General features: G+C 43.3%; 1 protein-coding gene across 2 annotated transcripts; it reads left to right on the top strand.

Moving 5' to 3' along the window:
• Window positions 1-11,417: 11,417 nt before the first annotated feature.
• Window positions 11,418-14,899, top strand: LOC136108811 (transmembrane protein 238-like). Of its 2 annotated transcripts, XM_071815053.1 has the most exons (3): window positions 11,418-11,934; window positions 12,133-12,241; window positions 14,524-14,899. In XM_071815053.1, the coding sequence occupies exons 1-3, from the start codon at window positions 11,552-11,554 to the stop codon at window positions 14,611-14,613; spliced, it is 582 nt and encodes a 193-aa protein (XP_071671154.1). In that variant the 5' UTR covers window positions 11,418-11,551; the 3' UTR covers window positions 14,614-14,899. The 2 variants fall into 2 exon arrangements, with proteins under 2 accessions (XP_071671154.1, XP_065707023.2); XM_065850951.2 differs by lacking the exon at window positions 12,133-12,241 and having other exon boundaries at window positions 11,420-11,934.
• The last annotated feature ends 1,852 nt before the right edge of the window (window positions 14,900-16,751 follow it).

The following is a 16,751-nucleotide window of genomic DNA, read 5'->3' as shown; positions in this document are numbered from 1 at the left end:
TGATGGTTCATGCTACACATCATCCTCATTTATTTCTCGTTTATGTCTGACCTGTAAAAGTTCTTGCCTATTTTCCAAAGGTGACCTTTTCCAAATGAGACATAGCGTTGGCAACCCCAAAGTAATTTCTCTAATTGGTCCTCCCATTGGCAAATGTGTAGTCCAGGTCCCATCACTTAAGGCCCAAACTAGATGTCCCATACTGCCTATAACTCCTTTACAGTCAATTTTGTCTTTATCAATGCCAATTTTAGAGGCTGCCTGTGAGTCTAATTGGTTAGTTGCTACCCATAATTTCTGCCCTTGGATTTCACACTTCTCCAATTTCGTTCTATCATAACATTCAGAGTTAATATGAGCATGATAGTTTAGAACATTTTGGGTTAGTCTTCCTATTCTCACACGCTCGTAGCTCTTGGTACAGGGATTGGCCAGGCTAAGTTGGGAACAATAAGTCACCACTCCTAGCAAGAGGATCAGGTCCAGGTCTCTACACCCTCTGCCTCTCTGGCCTACCAGGTTGCAGCTGGCAGCCGAGTTCGTCATCTTCTCGGCAGCGAGGGCAGTGTCCCCGCCTTTCCTATTTTTGCTGTTAGCGTGGCGACTTCTTATAGTTTCCCAACTTTTGACCTTCACTTCCTAGGAACAACAGGAGCAACACGGAATTTGATTTCTCTTTCTACACTCTGTTCTTCAATATTGGTAGCAGTGAAGGATATCAGGAGGTCTTGAAACGGACCTTCCTATTATGGTTCCAAAGTTCTCTGCAAGAGACTTCACATACATACACATAACTAAAATGTGGCCCTCTATCAGAGGATATAACAGCTGGAACTCCAAACCTTGGTGTTATTTCATGTATCAATGTTCTAGTCACCTCCTAAGCTTTTGCTGTCCTGGCAGGGAATGCTTCTGGCCAACCTGAAAAAACATCAGTTAATACCAACAAATATCGGTACCCCTCCCTTTTTCCTGGGAGTTCTGAACAATCAGTTTGCCATTGTGGTCCAGGCCCATTCCCCTTCCCCATTTGACCCATTTCAAGCTTGAGCATATTTTGGGATTGGTCTGGAGGCAAAGATCACACTGCTGTCACCTGTTTTACAGTGATATACAAATTTCTAGCTCCTGTTTCCCTAATCAAATGTTTGCATAGTGGTTCCACTCCCCAAAATCCTTTCCTATGTTCTTCCCTTACTAAAGGCCAAACTAGATGAGAGGGGACAACAAGTTTTCCCTGGGGAGGGGGGTGTGTGAACCCACCCTTCCTTATTATATGATTCCTCTAAATCTATGATGAGTTTCGATTCTCTTTAGTACACTCTGGCTTACCTTTTAAAGAGACCTGCCCGCCAAGGGCCAGAGTACTTTCTGTTTTCACCTTGTGCTGAGCCATTTGTTTTGCCTCTCTGTCCGCCAGCCTTTTCCGATTCCGAGCTCACTTTCTGGTGTGCCTTAATATGCATGGTTGCCATTTTCTTAGGAAGTTGAACTGCTTCCGGTAGTTTCAGTATCTCCTCCACACGTTTGATATATTTCCCTTGAGAGTTCAAAAGTCCCTTTTCTTTCCAAATTGCTCTGTGCATATGCACAGCCCTCACGGTTAGCTGCTTCCATTTTCAGAGTTTTCAGTAGGCATGTCTTTTAGATCTGGTCGACTGTATTATGTTGCTTCGATGGTCTCCAGGCAGCCATGATGAACTGGTTCTCCAAAGTTACCACTGAGGAAAGAAGCTGGGTTGACAATGTTAGTGATGATAATTTCTACATCATCTTGCTAGACACTGTGTGGGATACCAGCACAGCCATTTTCTGACCCATGGTAAATCTCCGGACCTCCTGTATGTTCAGTACCACTGCAGCAACTGCCCGCAGGCATCCAGGCCACCCCTTTGCAGTTGCGTCTAACTGTGCGGAGAAATAGGCCACTGCTTGTTGATATGGGCCAAGATCCTGTGCCAATGTACCCAAGGCTATTCCCTGTTTCTCGCGAGAGAATAGGAAAAATGGTTTACTCACATCTGGGAGTCCTAGAGGAGGTTCTTTAAAGGCTCGTGTGGCTTCCTTATTCCATTGCAGCTGTTTCTGGTCCATAGGGTCCAGGTCACGCACATCTCCTTGGTTCTAGTAGCGATTAGAACGTCATCCACGTTGTAGCATCTGTCCCTCATCAGACGAAGCTTCCCAGGATTCAAAATCTTTAGTAAGCTGATTTCCAAATATTGTCGGGCTGTTTGTGAATCTTTGTGGCAACACTGTCCATGTGAGCTGGGTCTTACATTGATTTTTAGGGTTTTCTCATTCAAATGCACGTATTGTCTGGCTAGCTTCATGGAGAGGGAGGCAAAAGAAAGCATCTTTTAAATGATAAACCAAGTCAAATTAGGTGTTAATACTCTCAGAAGGGTGTATGGGTCTGCTACCACTGGGTAGAGGTCCTCAGCTATTTTGTTTATAGCTCATAAGTCCTGAACCACCCAATATGACCCATGTGGCTTGCGGACAGGCAACACAGGGGTGTTATAACTGGACTCATATTCCTTTAATAACCCCATTTGCAGGAATTTCTCTATTACTGGCTGAATTCCTACTTCTGAACCTGGGTCAGAAGGTGGGTATCTAAGGAGAAATCCGCGTACTCTGTGCGCGTTACACACACCGGAGCAGCCCAGCAGGAACGCGCCAGGCGGCGACTGCCCCCCCCCACCGCCGCGGGCGGCGAGCCCGGCGTACAGGAGCTGCAGCAGCCGCTGCTCTCCTCCCCGCTTTTCACCGCTTTAACAGCTAACAGACAGACAGCTTTTCACCTTTTTTATTTTCCTCGCCGCAGCTCGTCAAGGGGGAGCTGCCGGGCATAGGCTTGGGCTGCTCTTGCCCTTTTTCTCTCTTCATTTAATTCCTGCAGCCATAAACTTTATATGGAATTTCAATTAGCTGAGCAATAGTTACGTCCCTCAGCTCCTACCTTTTGTAATTTCTTACAGATGTCAATAAACAGCATATTAAGCATCAATCCCTTACATTAATTTTAGATCCAACACTAACTGCAATACAGCTAACTCAGAATTTCACATTGAAATCACTTCCTCCACTAATTTACCCTCATGCGTACAGATGCATGTGAAGGGGGAGCAAGGTGGTACTTTAGTAATGGAACCGGTTCTCATTTTGTAATTATCTCCCCAAACAAATTCTTTTGGTACCAAATATAAACATACAAACTAAAATACTGAGCTCAGACACGCAAACCAAATACCAAGTTCAAATATGTGAACAGATCACAATTAGACTTCTTCAAGCCAATATCTCAATTTTAGCATTGCACCTTTGAACCGCTCACTGCTCAGCTGAGTGGAGGCACCGCTTGGGTCTCCCTGACAAAACAGGGCAGTGCGGCTGGAGCCCCATCAGCACCCACCCTCCCCCGCCGCTGCAGCGAGCTGGACTGGGCAAGGCTTTTACCAGTGTCTCATCTGGTGCGCTACAACTGTATCCCAAAACCAGGATTCTTTATCCAGTGCGCATACAAAAAAGCTGAATTTAGTACACCGAGATGAAACACAGCCTATCACAGAGTTGCACAAGTCTGGATCCTGGAATAAAGCTAGCATGCTAAATAGAAAAGTAATGTCTATCACACACAAAACTTCATCCCATTTATCTTTCCTCTGACAAAATCTCATTATTTACTTGGGCCACCAGTGGGTACAATATTCTATTAACTTCTTTTTATGCATTGATTGTCCAAATCCAGCCTCCTTCCAATGTTTCAACAAACAATCTAATAGTGACATCTTTGTATCGCACATATCAACACACAGACGATTAACACAAAGATAACACACAGATAAGTTTACCATAACAACAGTAAATATGGATCAAATCACCAATTTCAACAGCAAATACAGATCAAATTACCAGAACTACAGACCAGGTGCTGGACAGCATAAATAACCAGACCAAGTGCTGAGCCTGCAGCACAAATAACCAGACCAGACCAGGTGCTGAGTCTGCGGCTTAAATAACCAGACCAGATGCCGAACCTGCAGAGGTTTCCCTCTGTCTAACAGACGGCTGCCTGGGCAATACCCCGGGAGCTCCCTGCCCAACCGAGCGTGGCTTTCGCCGCGTCTGACCGGCAGGCTACCGGATGCCTGACTGGCAGGCTACCAAACCAGAACCAGACCAGATGAGTACCCAATAATCCAGATAAAGCAACAGATAAAGCACCTTCTTACCAGTCAGAGGTCCGTCGTGAGCAGCGGAGGGTCGGTCGCGTCCGATGCACTCCCCAAGAATACCTCGGTGCTAGCCGGAGCAGGATCGAGATGCGGTCCGCCCCAGCAGCGTTTGCGAAGTCCCATCTGGGTTGCCAAAATGTTAGCAATCAGGACACATAATCACGGGCATAGTTATATGCGGTGCTTTATTTCAGCGCTGGGAAACCAGGGGTTCGCACCCAAAGCTGGCTTCAGCGGTCAGTTTAAGTTGCACAGTATTTATACAGTCCATTCACATACATATTCATATATTCATTAGAATCATGAGGATATGTGATAGTTACTCAACATTTATTGCAACATTGATTGCAACACCTTGGAACTACTTTGATCATGCACAGCATCCTCTGGTGGTCTTTCAGGGGGTCTTCAGGATGAAGTAAGTAGTCTTCATCACTTCTATCCTTTTCACCTTTGGGTACTGCACATGCGCACTACTCTATAATTCCATAACTGCTGACTAGCTTAATTTCCAGAGATACTGTATATATTTCTTCTCATTCTAGGCATATTTGGGCTAAGATAAATGCTAGGTTGATAAGAGTATACTCAAATCCCTTATTAGGTAAAACACGATATGCAAAGGATGAATCAGTTTTTGCACCTGTTCCAGAAGGGAACATCTTGTAAAACTGACTTCTGTTACTAACACTGGGACTGCAGTAGTTTGGCTTTCCTTGTTCACAGCAGTGCTGGAATGCATACAGACAGGTAAGACACCTGATGGACACAGCTACAAACTAACCCACTGGGGAAAAAAATATATACTAGATAGTGGAATTTGTTCCATTTTTTTAGCAGTGTGTGCAGGATTCTGACAGTTGAAGATGTAACACTACTGATGTGATTTTTATTCTCCCTAGGAGTAATGTAGTCTTCTAATAAAAAAGTGTATTTAAAATTCAGAAAATAAGTGGGTAATATTAATAACTTGCTATAGCTATCACAGCTCTTCAGCTAGAGACGTTGGCAGCAGTCAGGCAGAAACAGTAAGTGACCATTGTTAAAGAGAGGTACATTTTGCAACTTCTCAGCAGATTGTAAGTATTGAAGAACAGCGCTGAATGATGGAGTTAAATTTGTGATCACACAGTATCACACAGTATGTTTGGGATTGGAAGGGACCTCAGAAGCCCATCCAGTGCAATCCCCCCATGGAGCAGGAACACCCAGCTGAGGTTCCACAGGAAGGTGTCCAGGCGGGTTTGAATGTCTGCACAGAAGGAGACTCCACAACCTCCCTGGGCAGCCTGGGCCAGGCTCTGACACCCTCACCAGGAACAAGTTTCTTCTCAAATTTAAGTGGAACCTCTTGTGTTCCAGCTTGATCCCATTACCCCTTGTCCTGTCACTGGTTGTCACCGAGAAGAGCCTGGCTCCATCCTCCTGACACTCACCCTTTATATATTTATAAACATTAATAGGGTCACCCCTCAGTCTCCTCTTCTCCAAACTAAAGAGCCCCAGCTCCCTCAGCCTTTCTTCATAAGGGAGATGCTCCACTCCCTTAATCATCTTTGTTGCCCTACGCTGGACCCTCTCCAGCAGTTCCCTGTCCTTCTGGAACTGGGGGGCCCAGAACTGGACACAATATTCCAGATCTGGTCTCACCAGGGTGGAGTAGAGCGGAAGGAGAACCTCTCTGACCTACTGACCGCCCTCCTTTTAACACACCCAAGGATGCCACTGGCCTTCCTGGCCACAAGGGCCCAGTGCTGGCTCATGCTCACCCTGCTGTCCACCAGGACCCCCAGGACCCTTTCCCCTACACTGCTCTCTAATATGTTTATTCAGGAAGCTGTTTGTTGGCAATGTTTGTGTTGCTTTTTTAAGAGGCCTGGGAAAACCTGTCACGTCATTAATCAAGACAGGAAATATGAAAAATTAACATTCAAGTTGAAATTCTGCCTATTGCTGATGCAGTACAGAAATCAGGTGTAAAACAATTGTTTTCAATTAATTAATTTCAACTGGTAAGCTGTAAGGAACATTATAATCACCACTTCATGTCTTTGGTATAAATGCTCGTGCTACAAAGATAACGATTTTCTATGCTGGCAGAAGCAGCTAAGACAGAAAACACCTCCCAAGGGCTGAGCTGGTTTAACTGTGCAAGGAACATTGGTGAGTATTAAGCTTGGTCTTAGATGAACAGCTGGTATGCACTGGTCATGTATGAGTCTTTTTAAGGATATTTCTGGGAATGACCATCAAGAGACTGAAGAAAATCTCCTATGTTTATGTATAAATTCTTACAGACCAACCATTTTTATTCCGATAATATTTATTTTGGCTTCAGAAAGAGAAGGTTAAAGGTTAATAGACGTCTGCATAATTATTTAAGGTACTATATCTTTGACCTTACAATCTTTATTTTATTCAAAAATTGAAGGTGAAAAGAATGGAGGAATGAACTATAAAAACCATTTATGCTATGGCTAGTAAAATTGTCAGTCTTATAATAAAGCTGTATTACCACAAGCTCTATCAGGAGCCCCATAATTCTGAATTTTAAAAACGGACCTTGGTTAAATTCTTATGCAATGTTTTCAATAGTACTATTTGTCTTTAGTTAAGGTTTTGGGGTTTTTGAATAGAAAAATCTGTCTGTTAACTTTTTCTTAAGAGTGTTGTGCTGGTTTGACTGAAAATGGGTTAATTTTCATCACGCAGTTAGAAGCCTTTCTTTTTATAGCTAGCATGCTCATTATTGGGATGTAGTTTGAGAACAAGCAGATAACATCCAAGCACAGAGTTAATGTTTTTCATTGCTCTGGTCTGAAAGCCAAGGACACTCCGAGCTCTGCCCACAGGTGTGAGGCAGTGAGGAAGGGGGATGGATGGACAGGGCTGGATTGACACCCAGATTGATCAATGGGAGCATCATGCTAATAATTTAAGGAGAGTTGGGACCTTCTGGTTGGCTTTTCTGATCTCTCTGGCTCTCCCTGTTTGCTCTCTGGGGGTAACCAGGGGGGTTTTGGTTGGGATGTTTAGTCTGGCCTTTTGCTATTTTGCAGAGGCCTCTGGGCTCTTCTGCCTTTTTCCTCTCTTTTCTCTCTCTGGGATAGGCTTTAGGACCAGGTGTAGTTTGCTGGGACTGGCTGCTCAGTTGTGGACAGAGGTTGTGAGGAATTGCCTTGAGTATCTTTTATTTCTATTTTATATATATATATATATATATTTATATATATATTTACTAGTAGTGTATTATTATGTTATTATTTTACTAAACTGTGTGTATCTCAATCCAAGTTTCTCCCTTCCCTTTTGATTCTCTCTCCTGTTGGGGAGGGGGTGAGCAAGTGGCTGTGTGGTTGCATTGCCAGCTCGGGTTAAACCACGACAGAGTGTACAATAGTATCTTAAAGTATGGAATTGTCAAGGCACATCTAGACTCTGGAATACAAGTGGTACTTTCTCTACATGTTTCATGTATCCTTGCACTAAGTGCTTTGTGAAGACTCTCTAATGGCCAAATTTTGTGTGTGTATCATTAATGTGAGCAAGTTAATAATTTGTGTGAGTTTGTGTCATTTTTAGAAGTACTGAAAGCAGAGTGGCTGTAGGGAAGCTAGAAGGGAAGAGGAAGTTGATAACATTCAAAATATCAACATTCTCATTTTAAAAAGTATTGTATTGTTATCCAAATTTGCTGCAGGAGTTAAAACTAAACTCTTAATTAGATTGAGGACAAGCTTTTATTTGAAAGACACTATAAAGACAGTACCAAAATATTTAGCAGTGATTGTTTTGACTAGAATTGATTTTTATATTGCTCATTTGCTCTCCACATTTGTACTAAAGTGGGAACTAACTCATATTCTTTACAGACATAAAATGGAGTCAGGAAGCAAGTCTTTTGAAAGACTGCAGTAAGTATTAGCAATTAAAATTACTACAGTGAAACAACCTAGTGCAGCTTCCTTGCAACTATTACTCTAGTGAAGATGGAGTGCCTTTCTTTCCCCCCCATCCCCCAAAAGGCTGCTGAACTCCTTTTGCAACAGAGGAAAAACTTAAAAACTACATTAACTCTGATTAATATGGCTGGGTGCTTTTTTAAAAAAATAATCAATTTGAGATATATTCAATGTGTTAGGAACTTCAACAGCATCTTGTTTTGAACAATATTAAGGTCTTGCTGAAAAATGAATTTCCATGAACAGATAAACACGGAAGTAAAATATCATGTACAGAAAAAACCCCATAGACTAGTTGATGCCTGTAGCTGGTCTGCAAGCTTCTGCTGTGCTCTAGTAATCACCACATTTTTAACTTTCATTTCAGATTAGCCCTTGAATTCAGCATTACTGGGAGAATAACAGCTACTAATATAGCAAACATCTGAACACTGTCAAACCAAAGTCTTGGCAGGAGAGATGCAGAAAAGATAATAGAAACTTGTTCATGAACTCATTTTGTAGGAGTTAATTACATCTTGGGCCCTAGGGGGAGGTAAGTTTGGTGCACACAGTAAGAATGCTGCAGGGCGAGAACCATGACTTTAATAGCTCTTCTTCCAAAGAATCTGAGTTAAGACTATTTATACTGATTTCTATATAAAATTCTCTCAGTATTTGTTATACTATTGTAATTAAATCTGCCTTCTCTGTTAATCTTCAGATTAAGCAAAATTGTCATTATAATTTCTTATAGGGTTGTATATGTGTCACGGAGGCACCCCGAGGCTAATTTAAGGGACAACAGAGTCCAAAACAACTTTTATTAAACCGGTGAGAAACAGGGTTTTAGCACTCCAAAAGTGACTTAAATATAGGTTCGGGTATCAGTTGAGGAAAATTATTAAGGGTCAGCAATTAATACAACAGGCGGTCCACAGAGTGCATGCACGTGGCTTCACCCAAAACAATGCCGGAACCACCCCCGAGTCCCAGAGGAGTACACGCTTGCCTGAACACGGTGCGGGATTATTCTTAAAGAGATAAAGGTAAAGCGTACGCTCGCGATTCCGCGAGGGTAAATTTATAATACACTCGCAATTCTGCGAGGGTTAATTTACTTACACGTGCGAATGTGCACGGAATACTACACGTGCTTATGTGGAAGCACGGGAGGAAAATCACTCGCGATTGTGCGAGGATAAATTTATAATACACTCGCAATTGTGCGAGGAAATAAAGTTCCACTCGCGATTGTGCGAGGAAATAATTTAAAGTACGCGTGCAAATGTGCACGGAATATAAATACACTCGCGATTGTGTGAGGGTTTTACTCACACACGTGGCGGCAAGGCAAGCGGGGTCTCCATCCCGGGGAGGAGGGGTCTCGGCGGCAGCATCTTCCACGTGCTCCGAGAGACCAGCGACAATGGGCCCAGTCTCGACGAGAGTCCCGTTTTTATACTGGCTGATCAGACCTGACTGTAGGCATTCTAGAAGCTTCTCTGCACCCCCACACTGTGTGTGGGGCGCCCCTGAAGCCTCCAAACATCCCCCACACTGGTCACAGGTGCCCAGCGGCTCACTGGTGCCTTGGCAATCCCTTCTCCTAATGGCCCTGGCCAGGGTGCTCTGGGCCAAACAAAAGAAGCTGTTAGCTTCAAGTAGCAGAGAGAGGGAGATGTGCCTATTCCCTCCATACTGAAGGAGGGGGGGAGAAAGGGGGGTTTGCATTCTGCCATAATATGATTATTATAATTCCTGTGGCTGTAAGGATTAAGTACGTAATTTTAAAATTATCTTGACTTCCTAAGAGCTACTCTAATGAAACCCCCACCCTCCCCCCTCCAACTAAGCAGGTATACAACCCTCACTTACCTTGGACAACTGGTACATTATCTTCTTTCTCTTACACTTCTGAGAGGGACAAAAGTTAGAAGGTTGTTTAACACCATAATGTGAGGCAGAAGTAGAACCATAGTTATTTTATGGAAGCTAGGTTTAAACTTTAAAATCCAAAAGGTACTTTAAAATAATCAGAAAGAATAGCAGTATAGGCTTTTTAGTACCATAATTCTTCCCAATATAGAAGTGGTAGTAGGTTTCAAAATGAAAGATATTTTAATGATGAAGTACTTAGAATAATTTTAACTTTTTTCTTTTTGAGGTGATCTAAGCTTGTGATTTCCTAAGGACATATTTTATGGAATAATGTCAGTAACATGGGCAGTCACAAATGAAGAAGTGGCTTCACCCAGTCTTGATCTCAATGTTCTGCAGGAGCAATAAGCAAACCAAGCACTATGACAGGAATTGAGTGTGTAGTTCTATTAGAGTAAACCAATTGCACGCATTGTCATGGGAGAACTAGTCTTGTTCAGCAGCATGGTTCTTGGCATGCTGTACTTCCACAAATACGCAGAAGCTGCACATGCTCTTAGGCTTGTCAGACTTTCCATTGGTTTGATATCTCTAGTTACCAGAACAACATGGCTCACCCATGGTTATACAAACTGTTAGATAGAAGGCCTTGTGAGAGTGTGCACAGGAGAGCCTACAGCCCAATATAGTTCTGGGAGTGCCGATAGATAAGTACCAGGTCATTAACTGACACAGGAGTTGACGGAAATATGGACCTTGCCTTTTGTATAACTGCTTTACTTGCTGGATTTTTAATCTTGTATTCACTAGTTTCCTGCTTGTTGACTTGTAGTTGTATTCTAACTACTCTCTTCAAGCACGTAGTCTATATGACTTTGCAGATGCACATTATAATCATCTTGCAAATCTCTGCCTACCAACAACTGCCTGCTTATGGATGTCTCCAGCGTGTGCTCTCATCTTGAGACCTTTCCTGAAGTGCATCCTCCCAGGGTGTGCGAGCAAACCAAGGCAGAGACCTCACCCTCCCTCACCTGGGAACAATTAAACGAGCACAGCTGTCTCAGCTCACCTGCACAATGGCAGCCACCACCACAGACCAGCCTCCAACATCTGCTCGGTGCTCCCTCACAAAGCGAGGCCCGGGGGAAGCGCCGGCTGTGCCTCGGTGAGTCGGGGGCAGGAGGAAGTGGCCTGCCAGGCGCTGCCCAACACCGCTGCCGGGGAGAGGCCAACTGCGGGAACCGAGTCTCGCCGCGTCAGCCGCACCCGGAGCGGCTGAGGGAAGGTCCCGGTAGCGACAGGACCGTGAGGGCGGCGGCCCCTCCCGTCTCCCCCCAGCGGGCGGGGGGCGTGGCCAGAGCCCCTCCCGAGGGGGCGTGGCCCCGCGCGCAGGTGCAAGCGGCGGGGCGTGGCCTGGCCGGTCCCTCAGGTGCGGCCGGCCCGAGGCGGCGGTGGGGCTGCTGCTGCCGCCGCCGGTGCTCCGAGATGGCGGCCCCCGGCGGGCTGGGCCGCTGCGTGGCCGCCTTCTGGCTGGCGCTGGCCTTCGACGCGCTGGGGCTGGCGGTGCTGCTGGCCGGCGTGTTCGCCGACGTGTTCTTCTCCGACCTGCTCATCTACGCGGGCGGCATCGGCATCTTCCTTAGCCTCATCTGGTGGGTGTTCTGGTACGCGGGCAACCTGGAGGTGCCGCCGGAGGAGCTGCGCGACGACGTGGGGCTGGCGCCGCCCAAAGGCCGCGGGGACAGCCTGCTGCGGGGGCTGGTGCACGGCCTGGGCCGCCGCCTCTCCTCCGCCTTCGCGCCCGGGCCGCGCTCCCGCGCCGCCGAGCTGGAGCTGCAGCGCGCCCGGGGCCCCGCCGACGGCGGCAGGTGAGAGCGGGGAGGCCGGGACCACGGGGCTTCAGGGCGGGTCACCGCTGGAGGGAGGCTGGGGGTGGGAGTCACCTTAACAGGTTTGTAATTGAATCTCAGGTGAGAGAGTTTTCTCAGCTTCTAGACAAAGTTATGTTAAACTACTTGCTCGCAGCTGACGGGTTAAAAAAGAAAAAATAAAAAAATCTTTCTCAGGTCTGGGGGTGAAAGAAATGGAGGGAGAGAGATGTCCCGAGGTGGGTCAAGCAGGGAACGTGGTTCCTGTAGGTGTGTGGGGCTGGAAGAGCCCGGTGGGGTGAAGCAGGTGAGTACGGAGGGTTGGCACACGGAGGTGCTGTGGGGTCTGTGGGATCAGTGGATTGGCACAGGGGGGTGCTGTGGGGTCTGTGGGATCAGTGGGTTGGCACAGGGGGGTGCTGTGGGGTCTGTGGGATCAGTGGGTTGGCACAGGGGGGTGCTGTGGGGTCTGTCAGATCGCAAGTGTGGAAACTGTGTGCTCCTGACCCATCATGGCAGTAATTCTGTGTCTGCCAGAGGTAAGTGTGGAGAAATGAAAGAGCCATTAACCGCTACCCACATGAGCTCTGGTGAGGGGAAGCTCCCTCTTTAGCAACATGAAATGCTGCTTTCTTGGAGAACAACAAAGAAAAAGTGAATTGCTGACTTGTATTAACTTTGTGGCAGAGTCGTAGATAATAGTTTGAAACTTATAAATGCAATCAATTGTTAAACTGCTCGTCTTGAACCTCAGTCATCTGAAAAAGATGTGCTACTGTCCCACGTGCAAAGCAAGTGTCTAGGTCCAACTTTGAAGCATTGTTGAGAAGATTAACAAACTTTTCAAGGTATCCCTAGTGTGTTCATGAGTACAGTGTGTGTATTTAAAAAGAAAAACAAGCGTAATGCCTTAAATGGGGAAAAAAAAAAAACAAAAAAAAAAGTCAAGCTTTCACTTCACTATGTAAAATTCTTTTCTGAAGAAACTGTAAAAACGATTTTGCACTATCCGAACTATTTGAGGATTCTGAACATCTTGCAGTTCTGATTTGGGCTGTACAAGGTCAGCTTTTTCTGCTGCTCCTTGAAACTGACTCTTGAAGCTGCTCTTGGTTCACAGAAAAGTTCATAGTCTTCTTTCATGAAAGCCACGTAATTATCTTGAGAGGAAGTCCTAACAGTAGGGAGATACAGTATAGATAACTATTTCCTGGAAGAAAACTTGTAGAAGAAATAAGAACAGCAGCAATACAGCTCTAGGAGAGTTGCTGCTATTTAGTTTATTATTAACTTATACCTGCAATTAGAAAACTGGCTGTTGAAAATGAGTCATTCTCCTCTTTAGATTTTTTTTCTGAAGTGGGTGTAAAACTGACAGAGATCCATATTTTCAGGGAAGAAATGACATGTGATAAATGACTATGTCTTACCTTTTTCATCTAAAGATTTTTGGCGGTTGTAGGTATTGAGTTCAGTAGATATTATGCTATCTCTGTAGATGGTTCTACTTTCAACATGCATACATAGGTGTGTATTTTGCTGTAATAAACTTCTAGTAGTGAAAGTTATCCGTTATATTTTAATATTTCAAATCTTTAACATGTTACTAATTTTAGTTGGAAATAGTGTGTGGTTTATTATTAACTACAGGGGCAGATGTATGGAGTGATTTATTACAAGCTCTCCCAAGTAAACAGCAGCTTCTAATGCTACAGTAAACAAAGTTCCGTACAATTGCGTTAGTAATTGTAATTCAGAAGGAACTTTCACGGTAAAAAAAGGGTAGCAAATGGTTGCACCTCCAAAGATAATTCGGGGTTCCCTTTTGAAGAAAGCTCATCTGAAGTACTTTGTCTTCTCATAAACAACCATCTGAATCACATAATGCATTACCGATAAGCCAAATTCTGTCCCCATCTGGAGATATTTATGACCTTAACCAAACGGGTTAAACATGTTTGGGCAGATATTGTCGAGAGAGAGGAGGGGAAAAAAAACACCACCACAAAAAAAAAAAAAAAACAACAAAAAACCAAAAAAAAAAACCAACCCCCAACCAACCAAAAAAACACCACCAAAAAACCACAACCAACCAACAACCCAAACCCTACCACACTGTCTACTAGCAGAGCCTCCCGAGCCGTTAACTTCAGATTTTTGCTTAATGTTAAATTAAAAACAAAGAAGTGCAAACATTTGGAAAGTTAACTGTTGCCTTAATAAGGAAGTTTCTTTACAGAAACCATTTGTGCATTTTTGTCACTTGGATAATTTTCTGGTTCTTGGCATGAATCACTTTCTGAAGGTATTACTGGGGTGCTGCATGCTGTTCTGATTTCCCATCTTAAAAACTAAAAAGTAGAAGTGAGTGAGAAAGGTGAGAATTTTCAAGATATGGAATGAATGATATTAAAGGAATAACAAGTGGAGTAGGATCCTTGAACCTGAAAAGAGATGCAGAGTATAAAATATTCTAGAGGTCCACACAGTCACACTTTTAAGACTGACTTCAAATAACAGTTTAGTTTTATATGAATATTTGTTCTAAGACTATTTTGGAGTAATATTTTCTTCATGTATTATCTTCAGGGTCTGTTGAAGACACGACTACCAAAGTTACTGCCTCTGAAGGTGGGGAAAGTGCTGCAAATTATGGAAAGAGAATTCCCTGCTCAATGAAATAGGATTCCCTCATGATTAAATGATCTCTGCAGCCATTGTGGACTCTGCATAAAATGGACACATGGAGCCATATCTCTGCCAAATGAACCTGTTTCAGTGTTGGACTGGATAGTTTTTTGTGTATTTTTTCTTTTTTCTACCATTTCAAAACATAAATTAGTTCTCTTAAGAAATGAGAGCTAAAAAAGACGCAATCCTGATTCACAGAAATCACTACAGCATGTAATATAGATTTTATTATTATTATTTTTATTAACCTGGGAATGTTTGGATGAAAAAGCTCTTGCACTGTTTTACCAAAGTTTGAAAGTTAAACTTACTGTGAATTTTTATGATACCAGTGCAATACTTTTGTTTGTAAGGGTGCTTTTAAAATACCTATGTTAAAATATCGATGCGAAGTTGCAAATGCAGTAGAAGTTGTTTATAGTGTAAATACATAATTTACAGTGACTCTTGTAAAGTTGCATCATTATTTTGGAGTAACTTGGAATTTGAGATTTTATATGTAGACAAGTAAAACCAGTGATGTTTTCATACCAGTACATTCTTCATAGTTGCAAATGATGTAATGTGATGACTCTAAGAAGAGGCATTTTTAGTCCAGTGACATTGGGAGTTATCTTCCGAATGCTGAAGGATTTGGGGTGGGGGGGAACACCAAGCAAAAAACCCTACCCTGTTGATTAACAAATACTCTGATGTATTACATTAACAAATTTACATTTAGATGTATCTGAGAAGTAGCACCTGGGAAAAGATTTATATTAAAGTTGTTTATACGTATAATTCTTGTGTGGAGAAATTCCTCATGGGTTCCTGTGTTTTTGAGCTAACTCTGAGAGTTGAGCCCACCATGCACAACTATGAGTAGGTCTTAAAATGTTAGTGTACACTTGATTCTATGCCGCACCTCACTGAATACGAGAGGTGATTTTAAGAAAAATATTTACTGAGAATGCTGTGGCTCTACTTCCTTGTGAGCTCTTGAAATGTCTTTCAATGTTCTCTTGTGAATTACTGAAGTAACTCTGCCTTTCTATGCCTATTCTAGTTTTTAGGTGTTTTCCAACTGTTCTTAGTTCTTCAGCAAGATCAGATGAACTTGAAGGTCTCTAATGTAATTTCTTCTTCACTAACTGCAGTTTTTAGGAGTCGTGTACAATGTTTTCTGCCTTTTAGAGGAACTGCAATGTGACACCACTGTGTTGGGACTATGGGCTGACTTAAAGAAAAAAAAAGGCAAACTCCTCCTATAAAACCTATAGTTCACCGTATGTCATTCACAATATTATTTTTCATAATTGCTTTTTCTGATTCGCCACAGATTCACTTGTGGAAGATGCAATGTTTAATAAGTGGAGTGATTTGTAGCAGCTATAAATTAAGCCAAAACTTTTATGTGCAGCTATCTACAGGTTTAGCCTGCTGGAAAAAAAAAAAAAAGGTGGATATAGTGTTGCAATTATAATTAGTGGAGTGAATTGAGCAGGTCTCTGCATTCACTGTAGATTACAATGTAATTAATCTTAAATCCAATATAAATTCTTAATGATTTTTGCGTAAGATGGTAGCTAGAATCTTGTTGGCTGTTGCAACTTCACTCAAAAATTGCATGGAATTCAAACATTTACAGTTATGAGCAGTAGGTATGTTTTAAAAAATGAAATGTAGGAGCTGAGCCATCAGTAAAGGGGGATGTTAATCGCAGAGAGGCACTAGGATGTTCCTAGTGTGGTGTGTCTAAAAAATGAGATAAAAAGTGTTTGCTGTGGAGCAATAACTTGAGAGCTGGAATCCTTTCCTTTTGAAGATGCAAACCAGTTCCTGTTTCATGTGGTCTAAAGAAGAAAGGCTCGTACTAAATAGAAGCGTGTGACTGAATTATTACCAGTTAAACATTAACAAATATTTAACACTATTTCATTCTCCTGGCATCCTTATCACCTGGAGCTCCGGGCAGCACGAAGTCCGCTGGAGGGTGGGAGGAACTGCCCAGACATGTGGGGTGAACATGGGATCTGCATCTGGAGCTGGAATTCTTTCCAGGGCAGCGCAAATTACTGAACTCCGCTTATAGGCATGTGAATAGACAGGAGTGTTTTGTAGCTGTTTAAGCCTTAAAACCAGCTCTA

This window comes from Patagioenas fasciata, chromosome 15 (assembly GCF_037038585.1).
Source record: "Patagioenas fasciata isolate bPatFas1 chromosome 15, bPatFas1.hap1, whole genome shotgun sequence".
Classification (NCBI taxonomy): Eukaryota; Metazoa; Chordata; class Aves; order Columbiformes; family Columbidae; genus Patagioenas; species Patagioenas fasciata.
Note: the sequence above shows the minus strand (reverse complement) of the source record. Positions and strands in the feature narration are given on the sequence as shown.

Bases quoted from the DNA above. Each gene is read 5' to 3' on its own strand.
- LOC136108811 (XM_071815053.1), top strand. From the start codon at position 11,552: ATGGCGGCCCCCGGCGGGCTGGGCCGCTGCGTGGCCGCCTTCTGGCTG. The intron at 11,935-12,132 runs GTGAGAGCGGGG...AATCTTTCTCAG, and splicing joins GGCCCCGCCGACGGCGGCAG to GTCTGGGGGTGAAAGAAATG. The intron at 12,242-14,523 runs GTGAGTACGGAG...TATTATCTTCAG, and splicing joins AGCCCGGTGGGGTGAAGCAG to GGTCTGTTGAAGACACGACT.